We start from the raw sequence: 27,052 nt of genomic DNA on the forward strand, positions 1-27,052 counted from the left end.
TTAGAAGTGTTTGCTATATGGAGGTTATTTCACTGCTTTAGTTTTCCATCAGACGGCCGCCGTGACGGGAAACGGCTTCACTTCCTCGTCTTCGCTCTCGTCAAAACCGCCAGACTCCATTAACACAAACAGCAGTTTTAGCTCGCTGAACTCAGGAGCTGCTGATCTACTGCTGCTTGGATCAGTCCGTTCGTTTGAGTTATTGTGTGACTTTGGTGAATCCAAATTAACCCTTTAAATGCCGGAGTCACAAAATAACAAACAAACTAAGTGATCAGGGCAGCTTCAGCGATGTTAAATCTCAGTTTTTCTCAGCGGAGTCTGGCTTTGAAGAGAGCGATACAACAGCTTTGTTTTCCCGTTTAAAATCTGATATTAAGTTAATAAGTGAAAACATAATTACCTATTCAATACACTCAAGACCAGACAATAATGATAATAATACATTTTATTTATAGAGCGCTTTTCAAGAGACTCAAAGACGCTTTACATAGTTAAAAGGATCAAAGAATACAGTTAAAAACATAATAAGATACACGATATAAAAACTCTTCACATAAATTAAACGTATAAGTTCTGAATCTGGAAAAACTGCTTTTCGTTTTTCTGCTGCGTCTACCTTTAAAACTGCAATTACTCCCCTTTTGAACGTAACAGTTTTTAATGGTCTTTGCTTTGTTGTTTGTTATTTCGTTGTGTTTTCTGCGCACTCGACGTCCTTAAAAATGAGGCCTGAGTGACTCATCGAGATGGAAATAAAGGTCGCATGAAAGCACCTCAAACAACCCCAGCTGAAAAAAACCCGAACTCTCCCTTTAGTGCGTCTAAACTTGAGTCTTTTCTGTGTGTGTGTTTTCTGTTTTCTCTGTGGCTGCTGACCTCCGGCCAGCCTTGTAATGGTTTGACCGTTGCCTGTTTTGGTCCCTGTTTAGTCTAGACAGACATCCTGAGCTGATCTGCATGACACCCAGACAACAGAGAGCAGATAGTGGCATTTCTCATGTCTGCAGGCAACTTAGACTTTTTTTTGTGTGTGTGTCTGTTCGTTTTTCCCCCTTTCCGCCTGATCTCTCCCTCGCTCTCAAATTCCGCAGACTTTAAGAAGTTCAGACAAAGAGTTTCCAGACTTTGGCAGAAGTTCATGTCCATGCTAAGACTGAGAGGAATAGTGCCGGCTTTGTACTGAAATTTGTCAAATGTTTGACCCCTGCATTTGAACTGAAGCCCGCTCTGTACCGGCGCTCAGTGAGAGTTTTACAGCCCGTGGCTGTTCCACGGAGCGCACCATCTGTTCCAGGGCACAGCCGAGCTGCGGTCTGCAGACACAAGACGGAGAGACGGATAATGAGGGAGAGAGAGGAACTGACTCTGAGTGATGTAAATGATACAGAGCAATGGGACTCATCCAGGGAGGAAAAAATGCATCCCAACACATGCTGGTTTAAACGTAAACCTCTGATGAATCCTCTTTTTTTCTCTTTTATTTTCCCTCTTTCTTCTGTTTGTCTCACGGTGTCGTCTCTCTTTCTCTCGTCCCTGCCGTCACTTCTTCTTCTTTCTGTCCTCTCCTCAGACCAGAGACTAGACCTGAACAAGCTGAGTCCCAACGACAGCGACACAGTCAGAGGACAGATAGTCGGTGAGTACAGACGCACACGCAAGAAACAAAAAATCAGAAAAATCAGAAAATAAATGAAATGCAATATCTAAAAAATAAACTCCTGACTTTCCTCTTCATCACAAATCAGACGTGTTGTGCTTTATTCACTTTGCGTTGCATATTAACCCTTTGAAACCTTCAGAGGCCCTTCACAAATCAATTTTTAATTTTTTCCTGAACACATGGGGCAAGAGGTATCCTGAAAACTGCCAGAAATAAGTAGATTTTAAAAATATAGTTATGATTATCAGAATTTCATATTTAATGTTATGTTACAGAATTATTATTGTTAAGCTTTTTTTTTAGGGAATTTCCTTTTTTGTTTTTTACTTTACTTCGTTCATTTTTCTCTTTTTTTGTAAATTTTTTAGGGTTTTTTTAAAACAAATTTCTTGTTAATTTTTGGCTCATTTCTTCTTGGCTTATCTTTTTCTTTTTTCTTCTTTTTTAACAAATCCAGCAAAGTCTCTCAGGTGTAAAAGGGTTAAACAAAGTTAATATAACAAACACTTTTGGGCAGTTTAAATCAAAAAGATACAAGGTCAAAGCCAAGGTTAACTATTAAAAGACATTTTGTTTTAAACTATCATCATATTATATATTTGTATTTTCGTTTTCTTTTGTTTTTTACGTTGGTATCGAATCGGGTGTCTAGACTCGTGACTGACTCGTGGGATTTCAGTGGTATCGGTACCACCTGCTAAATCTCTGTAATCATGATATATGCCCAGTCTTCAAAATGTTCCCGTTGCCCAAAAATCCGTCACATTTATCACAGCCTTCATATAAAATTTGGGATTATATTTCATAACAGCGGACCCTCCCTGCAGAAGTAAAAGATGAAAATGCAACTTCCTTTAACCAGACCCTCCAGGACACACTGATAAAATCTAACCCCGTTCCTGTTCCTCATAAAGATATATAGCTCCATATTGTGCTCTGATAAAATATCTGCGCTGTAATCTGCTGTCGAGTAACAGCGCGTGCATCTGTCCGCCATGTGTTGCTGCAGTGAGCCTGCAGTCCAGGGACCGGATCGGCACAGGAGGCCCCGTGGTGGACTGCAGTCGGCTGTTTGACAACGATCTCCCAGATGGGTGAGTTTGGAGAAATCTCTTATCGTCTCAGAGGGAGCTGTTTGTAAAACGCTGGTGCACATCCTCAGTGACAGGAGGCCAGCGGCCAGTCGCAGCAGCCACCTGCACCGGTCTAAGGTCTTAGGACGTTTGTAGGATTTTAGGACATTTCTAGGATTTAAGACAATTCTTGGATTTTAAGACTTTAGCAAGATTTTAGGACATTTCAAGGATTTTAGGACATTTCTAGGATTTTAGGACTTTGGTAAGATTGTAGGACATCTCTAGGATTTTAGGACATTTCAAGGATTTTAGGACATTTCTAGGAGTTTAGGACGTTTCTACGATTTTAGGACATTTCTTGGATTTTCAGATGTTTCTAGGATTTTAGGATGTGAGGACGTTTCTAGGATTTCAGGGCATTTGTAGGATTTTAGGACATTTCACAGATTTTGGGACATTTCTAGGATTTAAGGACTTTTCTAAGATTTTAGGACATTTCAAGGATTTAAGGATATTTCAGGGATTTTAGGACATTTCCAGGAATTTAGGACATTTCTAGGACTTTGGGCATTATTAGGATTTTAGGATGTTTATAGGATTTTAGAACATAAGGGGCTTCACTAAGACCTCTGTCGAAGGTGCAGATGATCCTTCACTGGCATTATTTTTTAATTAACAGCTCTGTTTTGAAGCTGTTTTATGCTCTCTGGCACTTTATATAAACTAAAAGTACAAAAACATTTCCCCGTGTGAATCACTTTATTTTTATTGTAAATTAGAAAATGGTTGGGGGCCCCTCGGTACCCCATCAGTGGCCAGATTTGGCCCTTGGGCCTTAAGTTGAGCATCACTGTCCTAAACAGTAACTGCGGCTCGTGAGCACGGAGGTAAAGATGTACGAAACATGATATTTTAATGTGGTGAGACAGAGCAGAGAGACGCAAGACGGCTCTGCGGCTGCTTAACCATGTCCACTCACTGCTGCGTCTGTGTGTCTCTGCTGCCAGCTGGGAGGAGAGGAGGACGGCGTCTGGACGGATCCAGTACTTAAACCACATCACACGCACCACACAGTGGGAGAGGCCTACCAGGTGAGTACACTGTGCAGCCCACAGAAACTCCGACCTCAGACCTCTCAAATCAAACAGCTGCAGGCCCGACGATGACCGCACCTCCGACCGCGGCGCTCCCAAACTGCCTGAGTCTGTCCAAAACTGGAGCGTGCTCCTCAGAAAGCTGTGACGCAGACTCGCTGCAGACAGAGGTGTTTAATGATGCGGAGTGAAAGTCGCGCAGCAGAGACGGAGGCGTCTCTTGTCCCGCTCTGTCACCGTTGTTGTATTTATGTGTGTGTCGATCAGCTGTTAGCCCTCGGGCCGTCTCTCTGCGTTAATGTTTGATCGTTTGTTTGTGCGCTGCCTCGGACGGTTTTCCCACTTAGCACCTAAAGACTTCCTAAAGGCTGCCTATTGATCTGCTGCTGTTTGTGTTTGTAGAGATGACTTTCTCCTCTTCCTTCCCATTACACCTCCTTATACTCCGGCTGTCCGCCTCAGCACCGTGTGTTTACACGGACCTCCGGCTGGAATAAATATATTCTTTGGTGGGAGGATCACAAGGTGCAAAACTGCACACTTACTCAAAAATGAACAGCAGCTTCGTTCCCCGGGCTACGAGAGTCCTTCGACTCCACAAGATGCAGCAGGGTTTAAGGAATTATTTTAAAATTATTTTTTTTAAATGTAGTTTAAAACTGTTTTTAACTGCTCTTGTTTCATGCAAAAATGTGAACATGGCTACGATTTTCCTAATTAATGTTCAATTTAGAAAAAAAGTTTTCAGAGGGTGAATTCGTGTTTCTCAGCAGGCTGAACCACTTTGCACAAGTCAAAATGATCATAATTACATATTTAATTTTATATTACAGAATTATTATTATTATTGTTAAGCTCTTTTTCAGGTAATTTCCTTGTTTGTTTTTTACTTTGCTTCATTCCTTCATTTTTTTTGGTTAATTTTCTGGTGATTTATTTATTTATTTTTTAAACAAATGTCTTGCTAATTTGTGGCTCATTTCTTCTTATGTTGCTCATTGTCGTCTTACTGTTTATTTATTTGTTTTTAAAGAAATCCAGCAAAGTCGCTCAGGTTTTAAAGGGTTAAACGAGGGTCGTGTACCAACCACAAAGAAACAAGGTCGAAGCCAAGTTTAACTATTTAGATACATTTTGTTTTACACTTTCTCGTATATTATATAATTATATGCTTGTTTAGGTTGTTACCGTGGTATCGAATCAGGTGTCCAGAGTCGTGGAGTTTCAGTGGTATCGGTACCATGCACTAAATTTCTGTAATCATGATATATGCCGAATCTACCAAATGATCCTGTCGCCCAAAAATCTTTCACATTTATCACAGCCTTCATATAAAATGTGGGATTATAGTTCATAACAGCGGACCCTCCCTGCAGAAATACTGTGATGAGATTCTCGTCTTCGTCCGTTTAAACAGTCGGATCATCTCACCTTCTCTTCGCGGTCCTCCCTCTTGTTCCCTCTCAGGCCTGCGTCAGAGTACTCCAGCCCCGGACGGCCTCTCAGCTGCATCGTGGACGAGAACACGCCCATCAGCACGAACGGGGCCACGCCCACCACGGCATTGCCGCCCATCGACGGCGACCAGCGCGCCCAGGAGAGACGGGTCCGCTCCCAGAGGCACCGCAACTACATGAGCAGAACCCACCTGCACACACCTCCAGACCTCCCTGAGGGATATGGTTAGTGGAAACCAGTTTATAATAAATCATAAGTGCTGTGTTTATAAATTAATGCTTATCATCCGGCCGTGCAGCTCAGGTTCAGATAATTACACCTGCAGAATTTCCCGAATCTCATTTGGGATTCTGTTTCCAAGATCGAAGTTATCCAGTTTTTCAATAATAAATAGTTAAAATACTCTACGTCTTTTAGTTTATATTTATTTTTTCTCCGTTAGCTTTCACACTACATTCACACACTGCTGGCCGAGGTGCCACCTGCCACTCAGTAACCATTCACACACACTCCGATGACGCAGCATCGGGAGTAAAGATACGACATGTAGCCGGGGATCAAACCACTGACCTTCTGATTAGAGGACGACCCGCTCTACCTCTGAGCCGCAGCCCCGCCTGGTTCTCCCTTTGTAACAATATCCACGTTCATAATGGTGTTAAATAACATCATAATATTCAGATCAAACGAACTCGTTCGGAGGTCGGCTGGTGTGTGTGACGGATGAAAAAAGTTAGAAAACCAGAACTTTATGTGCAGCCTTTTCTTTTTTTGAAATTTCTTTATTGGTTTATATGAGAATGTTAAAATAAAATGCACAATCAAATGAACATGAAGACCTTTCAATCTTGTAGAAAATAAAAATTTGTAAAAAGGGCAAAAACAAGGCGGAGGAGTTGTTAAATTATAACGTAGGGCTGAAGGAAAATACTAATAAATAAATGATATAAACCTGTAAAATAAATAAATAAATAAACTTGTAAAAAAATCAAAATAAAATAAGATAAAAAATAGTAGGTGGCTACTGGTTACATTAAAATGTGCAGCCTTTTATTGTCTTGAGGCAGATAAATATTTAACACTGATTGCACCTGAGTACACTGTTTTTGTTTTTTACCCTCCTCTGAAAGCCCTCCCCCCTCCCTCTCTGAGCCGCTGTATCATCCCTGTAATGCTGTTGTGTTAATTGCTTCGCCTCTGCCCTCCTCCCGGCTCAACACTGGGCTCAGTAACCCGGCTAATCTGTGTCCTCTTTCAGTCCAGCGCCGCTCCGGTGACGCTGCAGCTCCACACGAGGAGCCTGAAATACTGGCTCCGTTTTCCACAATCTAATTGAATTGATTTGGCTGTTAAAGGCTGGCGGCAGCCGCTCGCTCCCTCCCTCTGTTCTCCTTTCTGCACACAGTCAAACAATCAGACGCATTCATGTACAAGCAAACACACACTCGCTGGATTCCTCCACACCGCCCGAGGGAGTTTTGTTTATCCGCGCGGTGAAATCCTCTGTAGGATTTGGGACATCACAGGGTTCGTACGGTCACGAAATGCTGGAAGAGTCATGGAATTTGCAGATAACACTTTTCAGGCCTGGAAAACTAAGCGTACACTTGGAAAAGTCATGTAAAGCTGTTTCACGAACCTGTATAATGACATGTGATCAAGGACTGTCTGAAAAGTAAAAACCCAGCAATAATTTTTGTGTTTACAGTTTCTGTTTTTCTTTAAAAGCCACCAAAAATATTTAAAGATTAAAAAAGGCCCATTTTTAAAAAAAAAAAAAAAAAAAATTGCCAAAATGTTTTCTTGAAAAATCTTCAAAAATTCTCTCTTTTTTTTTGTTTTTTGTTTTAAAATCGGCTAATGTTTTTCTTTAAAAATGGGCCTAAAGAAAACCTGCTTGCAGCTTTGGAAGGAAGCAGTAAAATAAATACAAAATTCAGCCATTTAAAGTTGTATCCTCCTCTGAGCCAAAAAACCCCATAACTCCTTTGCCAGTGCTTAAAACATTATTTGACTCCCCGTTTTGCACCCACCTATCCCCCCATAATAATATCAATAACACACATTCCCTCAGTTATATTTAAATACTCAGTTATAATCCAATTTTAAAAGCTCTTATATAGTTTTGAAAAAGAGCCAATAAGGAGATTTTTTAAAATTTTCCCGAAAGTTGAGGTAAAATCCTGCAGATTTCTTGTTGAAAATAAGAACCCTGATATCACGTCTTTGCTCTCCTCCTGCACTTGTCTCTCTCGCTCTCTCCATCTCTGTCCTAACTTTCTTATTCTTGGGCAGTTTCTATAAAAGCTGTCAGCACCTCTGATTCCCCTCATGTGAGCGCACACCAGCCAAGAAGTGTCACCCCCGCGTGTGGATGTATATGGCGCGCTCCTCGGGGCGGCGTGGGTTTGGGAGGTTGTGTGTACATGCATGTTAAAGCGGGGCGGTAGGTCCAAAGGGATGCCAGAGAAGAGCTCTCTGGCAGGCCGTTTCGTGGAAATATCTCTGTCAGCCGGTGATGAATGAGCTCACCAACTCAAAAGTCAGACGGCCCCATCTCTCCTCTGCTTTCCTCTCCAGTGCTCCTCGCCCCGTCTCTCACCTCCCCGCCCCCCTCTTCCTGGCAGCCTTTTGGGATCTCTACTGACTCAGGCGCTCCTTTTATCTCCGTCTGTGTGATCTCTTTCGTACGCAGACAGATTACAGCCGCAATCTGTCTGCATGTGGCACATGAGTGAAACTCCATTTTATTTTTCCATGTATTTCAAACATTTGACATAAAACTTGATGCCGAGGTCGAGGTTAAATGTTGTAATTCGCCCTTTTAATTGGATTCACATCACTGCAGCGAAGTCATTAGGCCTCGCTTCAGACTTCAGCCCGAATGTTGTATAAAAGCCTTGTATCTCTCTTTATATATATATATATATATATATATATATATATATATATATATATATAGTGTTTGTCTCAATCCAATAAGAACTGTTTTTGAAGTTTCTAGCTAGTTTTGTAATTTTGGCAATTTTTATTTTGGCAGGTCAAAGAATAACACGAAAAATGAAATGTTTTTTAAAGAAAAAAACATCACCAAAAAGTAAAAAGAAATAAATAAATACATCGTCAGCGTATTTCAAAGTAAACATGCCATGGTTTGGTACTTTGGTAAAAATCTGCAGTAAAATAAATACAAGATGCAGCTATAAAAACACAAGTACCTTCTCTGCATCCATAAATAACAAAAAGGTCCCTAATAATGTTTAAAAAAAGCCCGGGATCTAATAATCTGTCATGCCATCAATACTTATACTTGACTAAATGTACTTTTAACAAAATAAATACTAATTTTCTAACTTTAATAAATACATTTTTAATAATTGGATTTGTGTTTCTACTCAGTACTAATTACAACTACCCATATATAACTACCCATATTTTTAACATCACAATTCATCGTTAAAGTTAAAAAATAAAGTGCCAGAGTGCGTAAAAAGCATCAAAATAGAGCTTATTCATCAAAAAGGAGGATCGACCGGACCCCCCCTCCAGAGGTCCGGGCTGAGCCCCCAGTGTCCTCAGTCCTAGAAGCGCCCCTGCAGATTGTATAACCAGACTTTGCATCGATTAATCCCATTTTTTTTGTCTTGGTACAGAGCAGAGGACCACGCAGCAGGGCCAGGTGTACTTCCTCCACACTCAGACAGGTGTCAGCACGTGGCACGACCCCAGAGTACCCAGGTACGTCCACACAGCTCCTGTGTCATCGGGAGACAGAAAAAAACAAAAACGCTCTCACAAACACAAGAATGGTAAAACGCAAACATGAGTATTTGAGCTTTCCACAGATGATTTTTGCTTCATTTCCACTGCAACAATAGACTCCAGGAGCGTTTATTACCGGGGCCCTTTTCTCGATTTTGTGACATCATCTCTGCCGTTCACGCTCAAACAGAAATGTTAATGAAAGTGTGTGTTGGATATTATTACATTCAACTGAAAAAATAAACACATGAATACTCATTTTGTAGCCACTTTGAGCAGCTGCCTTTTAAATACACATAAAAACTTAAAGTTAAAGTTAAAAAAATCAGGTTTATACAGCCTGTGTTAACCACAGACCTTATTTACATAACAAAACATAAAAAAAACCCAGAGACTTTGAGTCTTGTCTTGTCTTGTCTTGTCTTGTCTTGTCTTGTCTTGTCTTGTCTTGTCTTGTCTCGTGGCTTGCCTTGTCTTGTCTCGTCTCGTCTCTTGTCTTGTTGTGTCTTGTCTTGTTGTGTCTTGTCTTGTGTCTTGTCTTGTCTGTCGTCTCGTCTCTTGTCTTGTCTTGTCTTGTCTTGTCTTGTGTGTCTTGTCTTGTCCTGTCTTGTCTTGTGTCTTGTCTTGTCTTGTCTTGTGTTGTCTTGTCTTGTCTTGTCTTGTCTTGTCTTGTCTTGTCTTGTCGTGTCGTGTCGTGTCGTGTCGTGTCTTGTCTCGTCTCGTCTCGTCTCGTCTCGTCTCGTCTCGTCTCGTCTCGTCTCGTCTCTCTCTCTGTCTTGTCTTGTCTTGTCTTGTCTTGTCTTGTCGTGTCGTGTCGTGTCGTGTCGTGTTGTGTCGTGTCGTATCGTGTCTTTTCTTGTCTTGTCTTGTGTCCTGTCTTGTCTTGTGTCTTGTCTTGTGTCCTGTCTTGTCTTGTGTCTTGTCTTGTGTCCTGTCTTGTCTTGTGTCTTGTCTCGTGTCATTCAAATTGAATTTTCCAGTTTGGAAAAACAAACGGACGCTTCTGCAGTCTCGCTGTCCTCTGCTCTCAGAGAGGAAACTGAATGTGGCGATCATCACAAACATGACTGTTTACGACACTAAAATGGCATCAAACTTTTATGTATTTTAATTAAAATCAGAATCGTTTCATTGCCAAGTACGTTTACACACACGAAGAATTTGATTGAATTTTAGTGTTTTGGTGCAAAACAATTGAGATAGAGGAGGAATAAAGACTGAAGAGCGCAGTGTAAACAGAGAAAGTCTGCTCCAGTCTGCGTTAACGTAACACTTTAAAACCGATTTAGCCTGACGTTAATGTTGTTCCTGACAGAGCAGTGCAGATACGGACGTCTGCTTCTTCATTAAATACTGAAATGTTAACGTAAACGTTTAAAATTAAATTAGTGGTCGCTACCAGGAAGTTCTCTTAAACTACAGAACTTTATTGTCCAGCCGCGGCAGTGAAATGTTGCGTGGCGGTTATCGATTATGTGCCGTCACCTCGTCGATGCAGAATCGTCTCGATGCGTCATAGAAACGATTAACTTCAGCACCTCCACACGCAGTGAAAATGTGGCATTAGTTTATGACTCCTTTATTATTGTCCTGCCAGCCGTCACTGACGTAACTGACTTCACACACGCTGCAGCTCGTGTGTCTCTCTTAGTCCCCGTCCCCTTGTAGTCTGCCGTAAACCTGCAGCCGATTATGAGGCTGACATGCTGTGAGAAGACCCATGTCACGGGGCTCTGAGCGATTCGGCCCTCTGGCACGAGCGCTGAAAGGCCTCACTGCGGCACACATGGCCGACAGCGCGCGGGTCTCAATCAGCCGAACCAGAGGCTCTCCTCGGTCAGGCATGTGCGTCCTATTGATTACCAGAAGAACTGCGGCTCTACGTGTGCAAAGACGGGCTCCGCTGCACTCCAGACGCTATCAATAAAACATGAGTGATATTATAATACCTGGCTTGCATTCTGTCAGCATCTGAGTGATAGATGATGTTTTTATTGCTCGTGATAGGACGCCATTGGTCACGCCACACCTCACCCGGCGCTCCTCAGACAGCTCCGACATCAGCAGATGGCTCAGCTGCCAAGCTCTCATCGCTCCTGGTCCCTTTTGGCTCAAACGCCGCAAAACAGAGAAGCCAGCGCAGCGAGACTTGCTGTAATTTCTGAGCCTTTTTGTCTCCATGGAGTCCAGCTGAAAGGGGTTGCAGGGCAGCAGTAAATAATTTAGATGGGAGGAAGAAGAAAAATAGAATAAAAGTGATTTTTCAGACATCTCGGAATCTCGCTGTCCGCCTGAGTCCAGTTAGTCAGTGCTTTGGTATGTTTTATACCTAGAATTGGACGTGTGTCTCTCTGTTCCCTCGTCCCACCCTGCACTGACTCTGTTTTTCTGAAATTCATGCGTACTGAAGCTTTATTGTGTGCTGCGTTTCAGAGATCTGAGTAATGTGAACTGTGAGGAGCTGGGTCCTCTGCCGCCTGGATGGGAGATTCGTAACACTGCCACGGGGAGGGTTTACTTTGTCGACCACAACAACCGAACCACTCAATTCACAGACCCGCGCCTCTCCGCCAACCTGCATCTCGTCCTAAAGTAAGTACACTGTAACCTGGAGAGACCGCCCTGAAGGCGCGAGCTCGCAGTCTGCGTCAGTCTGGACTCGCCGCCCCAAACACCTTCACTGTCGCCATGACGGGCAAACGCCTTCAGCCAACTCTGCCGTTAGCACCGGCTACAGTGATGCTCAACTTACGGCCCGCGGGCCAAATCTGGTCCTCAGTATGATGCGCGGTGACCCTCTAATCATTTTCTAATTCACATTAAAACTAAAATCATTCACACTGGGAAATGTTTTTGTACTTTAAGTGTACATAAAGTGCCAGAGTGCATAAAAAAATGCCAGTGGAGGATCCCTGCACAACCCAACAGAGGTCCTACCTAAGACCCTAATGTCCTAAAATCCTAGAAACTTTCTAAAATCTGAGAAATGACTTAAAATCCCAGAGATGTCCTAAAATCTGAGAAACATCCTAAAATCTTACAAAAGTCCTATAATCCTAGAAATGTTTTAAAATCTGAGAATTCTTCTAAAATCCTAGAAACATCCTTAAATCCTAGTGATATCCTAAAATCATTGAAAAGTCCTAAAATCCTAGAAATGTTTTAAAATCGGAGAAATATTTTAAAATCTGAGAATTCTTCTAAAATCCTGGAAACATCCTAAAGTCCTAGAAATGTCTTGAAATCCTAGAAAAATTTGAAAATCCCCAAAAAAGCATAAAATTCCTTTAAATGTCCTAAAATCCCAGAAACATCTTAAAATCCTAGAAATATGTGAATATCCCAGAAATGTCCTAAAATCTGAAAAAATGTTCTAAAATCCTAGAAATATTTAAAAATCCTCAAATTGTCCTAAAATCCTAGAAAAAAATCCTAAAATTTTAGAAACATCTTAAAATCCTTGAAACACGTATGGGACTGGTGCCTGGCCTCCTGTCTTTTTACAAAAGTGCCCCCCAGGGAAAGCCAGGTGAGTGTCCCTGATCTAAACTTTAAAAGTTTGAATCGGCGCCTCATCGAAACACAACGTTTATTACAGATTTCTGACGAGAAAAACCCGACGCTCAGAGCTGCATCTCAGATTTATCTCCAGGTTCCAGCGTTGGGATGATGTGCACCGCACTGTGTGGTTCTCAGAGGGTTCAGAAAAACGGGGTATAAAAGCACAGAGATTTACTTTCTGTCATCTTTTTGTCTCGCAGTCCGAGCCCGAGCCCGAACGGTTCCCGAGGAGGCATCGAAAGTCAGAATGTCAGGTAAGATTTGGGCTTCCTGCCAGCCGACTGTAACCCTCTCTCACTCAAACATTCACAGACTCCGCCTCCCTCCGTCCATGTTTTACAGTGAGATCCTGCGCCAAGGTGTGTTCACCACCTGTAGACGTTCAGCAGTCAGAGTCGCCCTTCTGCTGAGCAGACGTTTACACACACACACACACACACACACACAGAAACACATACTCCCCCACACTCTCTCTTTCCACACAAAAATGCACATTCCTCAGCCCCGCAGAGGTTTTGATCATAAAGGCGTTTTAGCACACAATCCGTCACAAAGCTGGCTTTGGCCCGACATCAGATAGCGGAGTGGAAACCGACGCTGCAGTGTCTGTGGCTGGAGGAGCGTCTTACATCCAGGAAACGGAGCATAAATTTGATGCCCGAGTCAATGAATGACCTGTGTGTGTGTCCATCTGCGCAGGTTCGTGTGTGTCAGTGATTGCCTGCGTGCATGGGCGCACGTGTTCGGGTTTTTTCCCCTGTGCAGCTGTTCAAACACGTACGGTGCAGCGATAGCCGGAGCATTACCCAGAGCTCCTTGCTGCTCAAAGGTGGGAGCGCTGTGCCTCGGTGGGCCTCCTCCGCCTGAGAGAGAGGGAGCGCTTCGACACAGAGATCCGGTTTCTTTTTCTTTTTTCCTGCTCTGATAGATCAAAGAGCGTGTTTTGGATTTTGAATTGATTTTTTTTTTTCATCTCGACGCTCTGAAAAGTCTTGTAAAAACGTCGGCTGGCACGCCACATTTGTTTTTAATGTAGGAGTTTTGTCGCGAGCATGACTGTGCCCAGATGTGTGAAAATCTCCTCCGTAGATTTGCTCCGGTACATGTGTTCTGGGAGGATAGTTAGTGCACATCAAAGCCTGAAAGCTGGCAGGTTTTTTTTATATCACAGGAGTGATTTTACACTCCGACAGAAAGATCGCCGTCTCTAGAGCTGTTAGGAGGCGGGTTTCCATCACAGTTTTGCGCCAAACTTAAGCGATATTTTCAAAAAGGTGATAAAACAGTAATGACAGCGTTTCCTCTGACTGATGTTCAGCGACTTCTTTCACAATAACATCCCAGTAACCATGGCGATGGATGTTCAAAACATTAGCAGCTTTATTTCTACTGCAGCCACCGCACTAGCTGTCATTATTTCCATCATTATTTCCGTCATTATTTCCGTCAGTATTTCCGTCATTATTTCCGTCATTATTCCCAATCCAAGGCCAAAATGGAAAGGCGAGCCCCTTATACGTGGGAGCGGCCACGTATGAGGGATTTCTGGGAGCTGATAGTCCACGATTTCACAGACGAATTGTGGATTCAAACCTTTCAGATGATCCGCTCAACTTTCTCAGAGTTATGTGATGCAATAACAGCTCTTGTAGCTCCTGCTGCATCATGGGAGCCAGTTCCTACTGATGAGCACATAGACATAACATCATGTGACCTAGAAAAGACAAAAATTTCCATTGCAGTTTTGCCAAATATTGCTTTTTTTCAATCACCTGAAATACCACCTCATGTGAGCATAAAAAAGTTTTGTTTTTTTTTTAAAAAAATTACTTTTTTCTAAACGGACACGTTTCCATTAGGTGTATTTTATATTTGCAAGTTCAGTTTACGCAACTTAAGTGGTCAGTGGAAACCCGTCTACCGACGTTAACTCAGTACTGTCGGTACAGGTCCTTTATTCTGCTCATTTTCAGGTTCACACGTGTATTTTGGGCATCTTCCAGAACATTTTACGTACTTTAATGTTTAAAAAGCACTTAATTTTCTTCATACTGTCTGCCTGAATATACATGTATTTACCAGTTGTCTCAAATTATATGATCCCAGACTTTTATTGTGAAAGAATCTACTTAGCATGTAGTATAATGAAAACAGTTATTTTTTGGGGTTTTTTTTCTTGCATCTAGAAACAAAAACCTGGCATTTGAAGGGTTAAAATTCTGAAAATTTGATATTAATGATTAGGACTGATGTTGGTCTCAACGAAAGCAGAAAAATAATATTAATGTTAAGTATGTTTTATAGCCTGATTTTGAAAAGCGCAGTGTGTGTGAAGCGGGCCCTAAAGGGTTAAGTACGTTTGTACATTTTGCTGATTGGTGGTTTTATTTATTTAAATGTAACTGATATAAAGTGTTAGATTTGGGCTGCAGCCCGTCGTTCATCTCCTGGTTATTCAAGGACACGAGATTTGTGAAATAAGGTCTTTATAAATTGCGCATGACTCAGATTTAACCTGAGCCCACCTCAATCCATCCCAGTGACATTAACCCTTTCATCACCTCGCTGCCGTTTCTGTTCTCACTGAAGCTGTTGCCGCAGACAGAGTCGACTTTGGAGTGACTTTCTCGCTCGTGACAACACTCTGGAAAAGATATCAGTCGTCATGGATTTCCATCAAGACATCTGCCTTTTATCAAGGCCGGGATTTTAGAAAATTTTCACCCCTCCTCTGTGCCGTCATCATCCCACAAAAATGTTCGATATATATACGTCCGTCAAAGTTAAGTTTATTGCCTTTTTTCGGTGCCAAAGACACTCCCTGAGCATCCAGCCCAGAGTTTTTTGGTTATATTTCCCCTGTGATGTTGCAATCTTCTCCAGCGTTCACCCCCCCGATGGTCAGGGTCTCTGTTCAGTAGGTAACTGAATCCTGGTCCGGTTTTAAGACCTGGCTGCAGGACTGCCCTCCGTGCAGAGCGATCGCTGTGTCATACAGCAGACGTTTGTGCAGCTTTTATTACGCCAACTTATCTCTGCAGCGAGCATCTTCAGGTGACGTGCAGCGGAGTCGAGCTCCTCGGTACGGAGCTGCAGAGAGACGAGAGAATCGGGGGCCACGGAGCGACGGACCGAGTTCAAACGCTCGTGAAAAACACGAAAAAAGTCATTGAACTGGCAAATAGCAATTTCCAGGCCTGAGCAAGTTTTAGAAAACTAAATATACCATGAAAATGTTTTTTCACATGATGTGTTCAAATTATAATTACAATTATAATTTCTGTTTTGGCAGTTTCTGGCTGTTGATAAATGGTGTAATTTTTGGTGATCACCAAAAAAATACTAAAAAAATACATAAAAATCACCAAATGATTTTTTAAAGAAAAAAGAATTGCCTATTTTTTGGTTAAAAATCGCCAAAATGATTTAAAAACAAAAAAAACACAAATTTTTTTAAAGGAAAGAAATTGTCAAAAAACAATTTAAGGAACAAAAATTGGCCATTTTTGACCAGAAAAGAAACTAAGAAACTTCTTTTTTGTCTTTTTTTTTTTTAAGAAAAAGTAATAGCAAAATTTTTTTTTTTTAAATCTTGCCCTTTTTTTCTTAAAAAAAAAAAATAAGAAGACATGCAGTCTTTAGAAATGGGCATTTGTATAAATATATACAAAACACACCCATTTTACGTTTTATTTCCCTCCCCTAAGCCAAAATAAAAAACACAACATAATTATTTGACTTCCCTGCCCTTTATTCACCACGTCCTCCCGTCTCATAAAAATACCAAACACTCCCTAAACTATATATAAATATTCACTTCTAATCCTGGTCTGACTTTTTAAAATATATATTTAAAAGCTCTTATGTACTAATGACAAAGAACTGATGGGGAGTATCGATGCTCGTTTGGAAGAGGAAAGTTTTTGGTAAAAATGTATAGAAACCTTGAAAAGACACGGAGCAGGAATGTTTGATTTATGGGTGAAAGTGCAGGAAGGGATGCCTCCTCCTCCCCCACCTCCTCCCCCACCTCCTCCCCCACCCTCTGAGCAGTGTTTGGGTGCTGTCGGGGAGCCTCCCCCCTCTTCCTCCCTCACCTTCCCTCCCTCGGAGTCTAGTCTGCAGGAAATAAAGGGATTCAGGAGGAGGTCTCGAGTGTCCTGTGGGGCCCCTGTGGCTTTCTGGGATAGCAGGAAGTGATTGAAAAAGCCAAACTGGATTCTGCTGGGCCGACACCAGAAACCAGACTCAGCGACTTCGCTGAGGGGACGTTGTCATTGTGGCAGAGGAGCCGCTCTCGGTTCTGTCATGAAGTGAACTTTCGGTTCCTGTGTTTGTTTGCTTGAACCTCGGCGTCACTCAGAGTCCTGCGTGTCTTTACCACATGCACACACACACTGACGCGCACGCTTCCACCGCCCTCTGCGCTCGGCTCTGCAGTCTGGTGTTTGTGACCCCGCTCAGGGCCGAGCACGCCTGCCGCCCCCCCGCCAGGGTGCAAAAGGCCACTGTGCAAATAATCCTTTAGTGCCGGCCCCATAAAGGCTCTTTTGATTGTGTGTGTGTGTGTGTGTGTGCGTGCGTGCGTGCTCACGCCTCCCCACCCTCTGAGGCCGTCTTCCCAAAACACAGCGGCCGCTTCAAAAGTCGTGTCCTCCGTCCAGTGACAGAGTGGAGACCTCTGTCATCATCGACCGCAGACCACAGCCGCACTATTGATGCTGCGGTCAAACGCTTTTTTCTGTTACTCTGCGAAAAGAAACTATTTGTTTTCGCTTAAAAAAGAGAGTTTGTGTCAAAAGTTTGCTGCCTTTAAATTTTAAGAGGACAGAAGTTTGGGAAGGGAAGCTGAGGTCATTTTGACATTTTATCATGTAGCACTTTGAGATTTGTTTCAAATGTAAAGTGCATTACAAATGAAAATCTATTATTATTATTACATGGTTGAAAACAAATTAACTTGATGTTAACCCTTTAGGGCCCGCTTTAATATCACACACACTCGTATCTTTCTGTGCACAAAACGCGCTTTTCAGAATCAAGCTTTAAAAAAATATTATCCATAAATATTATGCTGCTTTCTCTGAACTGATTTTTCAAACATAAATATCACAAATTCATTTTCAGAATGACAGTTGACAGTTTAAATGCCAGGTTTTTGTCATAATGCCACTATATTTTTAGAAAAAAAAATTTAAAATTTGTATGCTTTTGATGGCTGTGGGATCAAAAATGTCAGTTTGAGTGGGTTTCAGTGGTGCATTTTTTGCACTTAACAGTATGAAGATTAAACAAAAATACACAATCTTGCCAAAATGTATTCCATATGCATGAACGCAGCCAAAAATCTAAAAAAAAAAAAAAAAAAGAATGAAAAGCGCTTAAAACACACTAAACAGTCCCGGTTAATTCAGCTGTGCTCAGTTTAGAGATGCTGGTTTCTGTTAATTTTTCTTTCAATTCCTCGACGCCCATTAAAATAAAAAAAAAAAATTAAAAATGCAAAATGACTTGAAGGACAGGAGACCTTTCTTTTAGTCCGGCACTCCGCTGACTCTGAGCTTTAGGACTACATTTCAAAGAGCTTTATTTCATGTTTTGTGATGTAAATTAAAAATAATACTAATGATAATGATAAACTTTTTTTGTATAGCATCTTTCAAGAAATGCAGCCCAATGTGCTTTACAAGAAAGAAATGACGTTCACCAAGTGCTTCACATCGAGCACATAGAAGACAAAAAGACAATTAATACGTCCCTAATTTCTATTTATAACGGTCCCTGCACTATACCCTTTCTCTCTCCGTCTCTTAAGACACATTTTTGGCCTCGATGACCCCACGTTACCTCGGACGCACATGCTGAGTCAAGAGCAGCAGAGGATCTATTTACAGAACTTTCTTCCCCTCGGTCACATTCGGCTGCTCGTCCGTTAAAAAGCCTCATTTTAGTTCAGCGAGACCAACAGACTCTGCCAGGTGGAGACAGGAAGCTGTGTGAGCGAGTTCGTGAGAGGGACAGCGAGCGAGCGAAGGAGATGTCTTACCTCCACTAATCCCACCTCCACCTGTGTGTGTGTGTGTGTGTGTGTGTGTGTGTGTGTGTGTGTGTGTGTGTGTGAGGGGCTGAGGCAGCTGTTTGACTTGATGTGCTTCCCAGATGACCTCAGTGTGTTTACTCCTCGTACTCTGCAGTCAGCAAAGGCCGAAGAGAGACCTCTCGCTCTCTGAACGCCGTATCGGACCGATAATTATCGCCTGATAACGGGACTTATGACGTCATAGAACCGATAATAAAAAGATGAATTGTTTTGATTTGGCCCGTGTTGCCATGGTTTCGCTCCTCCAGTCCTTCACACACTGCATTAAACTGCTGCTGCGAGATCAGTCCACAACATGTCATCAGTCAGCAGCAGGGTTTAACCCCTTGTTTCTTTATTTTTTTTTTTAACTCTTTCCCTGCCATTGACAAGATTTTCCACCAATCTGTGTTTTGCTGTAGTGAAGGAGACACCATTACGGATGTTATGTAATAAAACAACATTTGCACGTCCAAAAGCAAATGAACAGGACGATGTAAGGTCCCAGGGTGACGGGAGGAGAGGACTAAAAACGCGCCGACTTTATCGCTATTTAGCGGCTTTTCGGAGCCTCTCAGCGGCGATGTTTGAAAAAAATGCAACAGGAGAAACGTTTAGCGACTTATTTCAATCATCAGTGATCAAGGAGGAAATATGCCGTCCAGGTCGATCTTATAGGAGATAAAGGAGGTCGCCTAGAGCGCCACACGCTGGAGGGGCGCCCGTTCACACCCTTCCTTCATGTTCTTCCTTGAAAATAACAAATGAATCATAAACTCAGCGCCCGTGTTGTTTCTCATCATTGACCTGCTGACCAGCCTGCACCGTGAGACCTGACGGCGGACTGAAAGACAAAGTCAGGGATGAGTTACTGATCCGCTAAGTGCTCATTCTTCTCCGGTGTCTCCACCGGTGTCTCATAATGTCCACTCCGCGCTCATTCTCTGCTGATGTCCCCGCCGGTTTCCGCTCTGCTTTCATGGACACAACATTAAGAGTTTTTTTCTCAGTCTAAAGAAAAATGTAGCAACTGCTAGTGCCATTGTCGTAGAGTAAGGCTGTGTGTTTGGGAACTGTATCTTGTAACTGGCACAGCTACACCGCTGCAAAACTAATTAAACCTCCCTAATTGACTCAATTGACACCAAACCTGCTGCAGGGCGTCTTCAGACTGTCTGACACAAACCGTCCCCGCAGATTTTTGATTTATCAAAAATTGAGCAAAATTTATCAAAATGTTTGACTGTAAACATATACTTGCAAGTTCTTTTGAAATAAATCTTAAGGGTTCATGAAAAAGACAAAATTTTGCTGCCATGGTTGCTTAACTGTGTAACATTTTAGAATTTTTTCTCAAACGCTGAATTTCTGACAGCATTTCATGTTAACTATTGCAGTCTGTGGGAAAATATCAACTTTAAACATCGTTTTTTACTCATGGATCAAATCAATCTGGAAAAACACAACACATGATCAACATCTCTCTGCTGTATAGATGAAATCTGCAGATTCTCAGAGTTTTGTCTCGATGAATGAATTTTTGGCAGCAGTTTGAAATCTGCCTTTCCATGCACAGACAGCTGATATCCTGCCCCCTGGTGGTCGGCTTTATCATAGCGTGAAGCCGTCTCAGACTTGTTGTCTGAGGTTGTGAGTTTAAGCCTCAAGTGATGCAGAATACACGACCCATTGCTCCTCAGCAGCTATAGTTTGTTTTTATTTGTCTAATTTTTGTCTTTCTCTTGCCCTCCCTGCTCTCTCACCTCTCTTCTCGGCCTCCAGTCGTCAGAACCAGTTGAAGGATCAGGCCCAGCAGGCTCTGGTGTCCCCCGGTCAGCTCCCCGAGGAGGCCGAGTGCCTCACGGTGCCCAAGTACAAGAGAGACCTTGTTCAGAAGCTCAAGATCCTCCGCCAGGAGCTGTCCCAGCAGCAGCCTCAGGCCGGCCACTGTCGCATCGAGGTGTCCCGCGAGGAGATCTTCGAGGTGAGCGTGCAAAAAGAAAAGCTCAGTCATGACACCGTGTCATCTGAAGGGTGCCTGCTGTTAAATCGGTACATAATGTAACCTGGAGGGAAATTCAGCCGCCACAGCGTGAGCGTGCGTGAAACTAATTAAAATGCTGAACAAAATGGGAGAAAAACACAGAAATTACTTTAAGATTTGCTCCACAGCACAACCACCTGCTCTCATTTCCCCAAAACTGCAGCCAACAAATCTACATTTGGCGCTGTGAGCACTGAACACTTGTAATTCTGTGTTGTCCCATAATTTGCTCATAATACTGGTGCAGTTATGGTCCTCTTACACTGTAACCACTGTAACACCCCCACCCCCGACAGCTACGCTGAAAGAAATTAGTAAAAGGTGACAAGAAAATTACCTAAACATTTGTTCTAAAAAAAGGGGGGGGGGGGGTTATTAGAAAATTATCCCACAAAATAAGGGAAAGTCTAGAAATAAATCTAATCTATTCATTTCTTCCAATTTGTCGTATATTTCTTACAAATTTGTGCATTGCCTTTTTGTCCATGTTTTTAAATTGCAAAAATCTCGTTTTCAAAGGTTTAAATACTCGTGAAAGGCATCGCTCCAGGTTTTAAACGGTTAAAAGAAGCAAACAGAACAAATATGTAATTTTTTTTTTTTTTTTTTTTTTTTCTGCAGAGCTGCTTGTAATCGTACAAGTTATTTATTGACGCATCCAAGTTATGTTAAACATCCCCTGAAGGTTTTTTCTTCTTCTGTACTCCTGTAAAGGCCGTTGCCTGCAGCAGTTTGGCTGTGAGAGTGATTTCCCTCACACACACACACACACACACACACACACACACACACACACACACACACACACACACACACACACACACACACACACACTGTTATCTATGATGTGTGAAGGTAGTCTGTGTAAAATCTAAAGCAGACCTCTTGTTTCAGATGAGGGTTTTCTCTCAGCTGGGGAGTTTTTTTTTTTCCTCTGCTCTGCATCTAGGAGGGCCTTCATCAGAGCAACAACACCTGCAACAGACTGCATGACCCTCATAAAATATGCACAGGAATGTGCTGGAACAGCCACGTCTGTTAATCTGAACGAAGACATTTTTGTTGGCTGATCTCAATGTGAGACAGAAAGAGAAAGAGAGAGAGAGCAGGCCGGGACGGGACGGGGCGGGAGGGGAGGGGGGGGGGGGGGTGTGCAGAGGACGTCTTGAGGTTAAGCGAGACAGAACTGCATAGCGTCTCCAGACCGGCTGAAGCATTACAATATGAGCAAACAGGCAAGTGCTCAGCTGCCAGAGCTGTCTTCATGTGTACTTTTCGGCACAGATAAGACATTCCCATTTCTCGCAGCACCTCTCTGCTGTATCTGCAGGGCGCAGAGGAACCTGGCTGTGTTATTATAGTCTTACGGCTGTGTTTTTATAACTGCCCCTAATCCACTTTAAATGAGCCCTCCCCCTGACGCTGTGAGCTGTCTGCACGTGGGATGAGCGCTGATTGAGGCGGAGAGATCTCAGAGAACCAGTCGGAAATGACTTTTTTAACGCCACGCTGCATCCGTCTCCTTTCTCACGAAACTGGGACGGCGGAGCAAATATGTTTTTACACTTCACTGCTTTAGATTAGTCTCAGACTTTGGGACATTGTGCATCTCGGGAGCCGGTCTGACCTGATGCTTGTCAGTTTCCCCAGAGGCAGGACCCCTCTTTAACCCTTTGAAACCTGGAACGACATACGTTTCTTGTGCCGCTTTCACGCGTCTTTTCACACGTATGTAAACCTTTGAAACCAGAGTGTCCGCTGCTGTTTTTAACAAGCCGATCGCGTCTGTTTGCAGGAGTCGTATCGCCAGGTGATGAAGATGAGGCCGAAGGACCTGTGGAAGAGGTTAATGGTGAAGTTCAGAGGAGAGGAGGGGCTCGACTACGGAGGAGTTGCCAGGTAAGAAGCAGCAGAAAGAGAGAGGAGCATGGAGAAAGTGAAAGTGAGGAGGAATTACATGAAAAAGCTAATGACTTAGCCACTATCACAAAGGCCTTTTTAATGTAATTCCTCCTCATTTTCACATTTTTGACATTTTTAGCGTCTGGATTTCCGTCCCGTTCTCCATGAGGACCGACACGTTTTTGAGCCGTGTTTGATCGCAGCCTGAGGAGCCACCAGCCGTCTCTCTCTTTCTCTACGTTTGTACGTTGGATTCTTTTACTCGCCTCCGCTCCTCGAGTCTGAATCTCTTTCACCTCAGACGCAAGAGGAGGAGGCGTGAAAGAGACACGGGGAGAGACGAGCGGAGACAGTGAGACAATCGTGTTTCGGAGTCGTCATTTAAAAAGCGATGTCAATTAAATATGGCGTGTGACAGCTTTGTGTCCCGCCTCTTTTATAGATACACCTGTGCATCCCCAGCCTCCCTCTCTCCTCAAGGTGCATTTTAGGAACTAAAACATCCGTCAACAGGGCGCTCTGAGATCAGTGTCCAAATCACAGACAGGAGACAAGGAGACACAAATTTGAGTCTTTGGTTCAGCAGTCATTTTTTAGACAGCAGTTCGCCTCCTAGTGGAGGAGACACAGAATTCAGCTCACTCACTGTCGTTTTTTGGTGTATTTTCTTCATTAGTTTATGTCAGTATGTTTTGAACTCAAACGTGTGTCCGCTCTGTGTTTTAAATCTGTCGTGAGTTTCGGTCTGACCTCCGTGAGTCTGTGTATCTGTGCAGGGAGTGGCTCTATCTGCTGTCGCATGAGATGCTGAACCCGTACTACGGCCTGTTCCAGTACTCCCGGGACGACATCTACACGCTGCAGATAAACCCGGACTCTGCCGTCAACCCTGTGAGTCACAGACATTACTGACTATTTATTTATTTATTTATATTTTATTTTATTTTATTTTATTTTATTTTATTTTATTTTATTTTATTTTATTTTATTTTATTTGCCTTCTGCAGAAGCTTTGAACTATGAACTGGCCTTCAGGCTACATCCACACTAAAACATTATTGTATTTTTTTTTTTTGTTGATTACAAAACGTTTGAACAGTATACTCTTAACCAGGATTACATCCATACTGTTGTTTTTTTATTTTTTTAATTATTAAACAGGAAAGTATATTTATAAATAAAATAATATGTTGTTTTATATATATATTTTTTTATTTTATTTTATTTTTTAAATATACTAAATTTACCAAAAACCTCTGCATTTACGTCCCCATAAAAGTCATGTTTTATGTGTTTTCTTTTTCTTTTATTCTGGTTGTTGGTTTTACATTTTGGCGTGCTTCCTGAACACGTGTGGTCATGTGATATGTGCTCTCAGGCGTGTTGGGATGTGCAGAGTTTATTTTTGTAATGGTGCTAAAATGCTTATATGCACAGATGCCATAAACAGAAACGTGTTACTGTAGAAGCAGCTTTTGGTGATTTCATCTTAAAAACTTCAACATTCTGAGTTTGTCTGTTTATTTCTGCTCTCCAGTCAACAGACGCGATCTCCGGTACAGACTGTGGCGTCACGTCTGTGCTGCTGTTTTATGTTGTACCGTGTGGAATTATTTGGTTTGCCAAAAAGGGGAATTCAGAGGTTGAACACTGTAAACACACTTTGAACCGTCAGCTCTGCTCGTTTCTGTGTCCTTATTTGGAAACTGAAGCCGTTTTTTCTGCCCACAGGAACACTTGTCTTACTTTCACTTTGTGGGCCGGATCATGGGGATGGCGGTGTTCCACGGCCACTACATCGACGGCGGCTTCACTCTGCCCTTCTACAAACAGCTGCTGGGGGAAACCCATCACGCTGGACGACATGGAGTCCGTCGACCCCGACCTGCACAACAGCCTCGTGTGGATCCTGTACGTACAAGACGCAGACTTACAAAAACGGCGTGGATTCTTCTCTGTGAATCCACGCGAATTACATCAAACACAATATTCCCTGCTGTTTTCTCACAGGCATCATGTTTTTATTTTATTTGTTACCTGGCAAGAGACTACAGATGTAAGTTAGAAGGCGTGCAAACTCCGGCATATTTACGTCTGTATTTTATACTGATGTTCATTACTATTAAATAAATAAATAAAATACTACTACTAACAATAATAATAAGAAGAAGAATAATAATAAGAAGAAGAATTTTATAAAATAGCTTTATTTATAGAGCACATTTTATGCAGAGATGCAACTTAAAGTACTCAACAACACAATAAAAATAATATAATTTATTAAAATTATATGAAATAAAAATAAAAACTAAGGGGGAAAAGGCAAACATAACTACAGCAATAAATGAGAAAATAGTAAAATTAACCCAAATTGGAAGCCGAATTAAAAAGGGAGGTGTATAGTTTCTTTTTACGTACTTGTACTTGTATCTGCACTTACTAATGAAAATAAGCAGTTTAGAGAACATTTCACAAATAATAATCACATTTTTAATCTAGTGACGAGTTGTTGTCATCAGAGGGAAACCTCTCCTCTGGACTTTGAAGACAGCGCCCCCCAGAGGTTTTGACTGTTTGGTACATTAGTGGACATTCAACAGAAAAATGGTCCAAAAATGCTCCATTGAAACCCATTCAAACTGACATTTTTGATCCCACAGCCATCAGAGCAGAAAAACAGGACTTGTATTATTTCTGGGTGTCATTCTGGGCTTTTGACTCTGAATTTTCATTTTGACTATTTTCCACCTGATGAGGTCATTTTGACCATATTCGGCATATGGAGGAAATACATGCTGTTTCCACTATCGATGATCACTGACATATCCCAGACTGTGATCACCCCCCAAAAATCTGCTTTGCATTTATAATATTGAAAATAATTAATTTTTTGTGTTTGTGTCTCTGAAAACATAGTGGCATAATGACAAAAACCTGGCATTTAAAGGGTTAAAATTCTGAAAATAATGAATATTTGATGCTTATGATGTCGGTTAAAAAAGTAATGAAAGTATAAAGGAAAGCACATTGTTGTGCAAAGCGATGCGAGTGTGTGTTAAATGTTAATTATTTTGTCTTTGCAGTCAAAAAAGATTCACAAATCATCGTTTTGTTGCTTCGCGTCTCAACTTTATTTAAATCCGTCATAAACAGCTTAGTCGGAAAACTGTGGTTTTTGAAATAAAGGTAAAAAAAAAAAATATTTTGTGCATGAAAGCGTTGTCGATGTCCTCAAACTGACTCAGATGTTTGTCCATCTTCAGGGACAACGACATCACAGGTGTGCTGGACCACACCTTCTGCGTCGAACACAACGCCTACGGGGAGATCATCCAGCACGAACTCAAGCCCAACGGGAAGAGCATCCCCGTCACGCAGGACACCAAGAAGGAGTACGTCCGCCTCTACGTCAACTGGCGTTTCCTGCGAGGCATCGAGGCTCAGTTCCTCGCTCTGCAGAAAGGCTTCAACGAGGTCATCCCCCAACACCTGCTCAAGGCTTTCGACGAGAAGGAGCTCGAGGTACCGCCGCTGACCTTTCATCACGCCATAGATCAGAGACTCGACTTAACCAGTCGAGAGGCCACGTACACGTTTCTAGGATTTAAGGATGTTTCCCGGATTTTAGCACATTTCTACGATTTTAGAATGATTTTAGGATTTAAGGACACATCTCGGATTGTGGGACATTTCTTGGATGTTCGGCAGTTTGTAGGATTTTAGGTTTTTTCTAGGTTTTTTTCGAAAGTTTCTCAGATTTTAGGACATTTCTCTGATTTTAGGACATTTCCTGCATTTCAGTACTTTTTTAGGATTTTTGGAAAGTTTCTAGGACTGTGGGCCATTTCTCGGATTTTAGGTAATTTTCAGGATATTGACTTTTCTAGGATTTTAGAATGTTTTTTTTTAATTTTGAAAATATCCCAAATTTTTAGGACATTTTTTAGATTTTTGGGATTTCTCGGATTTGGGGCCATTTCTCTAATTTAATTACGTTTGTAGAATTTTGGAGCAATTCTTGGATTTTAGGACATGTCTCAGATTTTAGTACGTGTACATTTCTAGGACATTAGGATCTTAGCTAGGACCTCTGTCGGGGGGTGTGGGGATCCTCCACTGGCACTTAGTTGATAAATAAGCTCTATTTTGATGCTGTTTCATGGACTCTGGCACTTATGTAGACTAAAAGTACAAAAACAATTCATAGTGTGACTCACTTTATTTTTATTGTGAATTAGAAATTGGTTGGGGGGACGACTGGCACCCTATCAGGGACCAGATTTGACCCACAGACTGTAAATTGAGTATCACTGATTGAGACTTAGACTTAGACTTAGACTTAGACTTAGACTTAGATGTAGATCAGCTCATTTAAAGGATTTCACTGCACTCTTAATAAAATCTCCACCTCTC

The 27,052-nt window shown here is 42.1% G+C and overlaps 1 protein-coding gene across 1 annotated transcript in view; it reads left to right on the forward strand.

Annotated features, from left to right (window-relative positions):
• LOC121956324 (E3 ubiquitin-protein ligase SMURF2-like) overlaps positions 1-27,052 on the forward strand; it is a 100,998-nt gene that overhangs the window by 71,802 nt on the left and 2,144 nt on the right. Inside the window, 13 exon segments of the mRNA XM_042504470.1 lie at positions 1,574-1,639; positions 2,673-2,757; positions 3,747-3,830; positions 5,301-5,515; positions 8,945-9,029; positions 11,487-11,645; positions 12,815-12,868; positions 20,476-20,677; positions 22,533-22,636; positions 23,416-23,530; positions 24,371-24,478; positions 24,480-24,550; positions 25,903-26,161. Of these exon segments, the coding sequence (XP_042360404.1) occupies positions 1,574-1,639; positions 2,673-2,757; positions 3,747-3,830; positions 5,301-5,515; positions 8,945-9,029; positions 11,487-11,645; positions 12,815-12,868; positions 20,476-20,677; positions 22,533-22,636; positions 23,416-23,530; positions 24,371-24,478; positions 24,480-24,550; positions 25,903-26,161 (1,607 nt within the window).

Source organism: Plectropomus leopardus, chromosome 17 (genome assembly GCF_008729295.1).
Source record: "Plectropomus leopardus isolate mb chromosome 17, YSFRI_Pleo_2.0, whole genome shotgun sequence".
Classification (NCBI taxonomy): Eukaryota; Metazoa; Chordata; class Actinopteri; order Perciformes; family Serranidae; genus Plectropomus; species Plectropomus leopardus.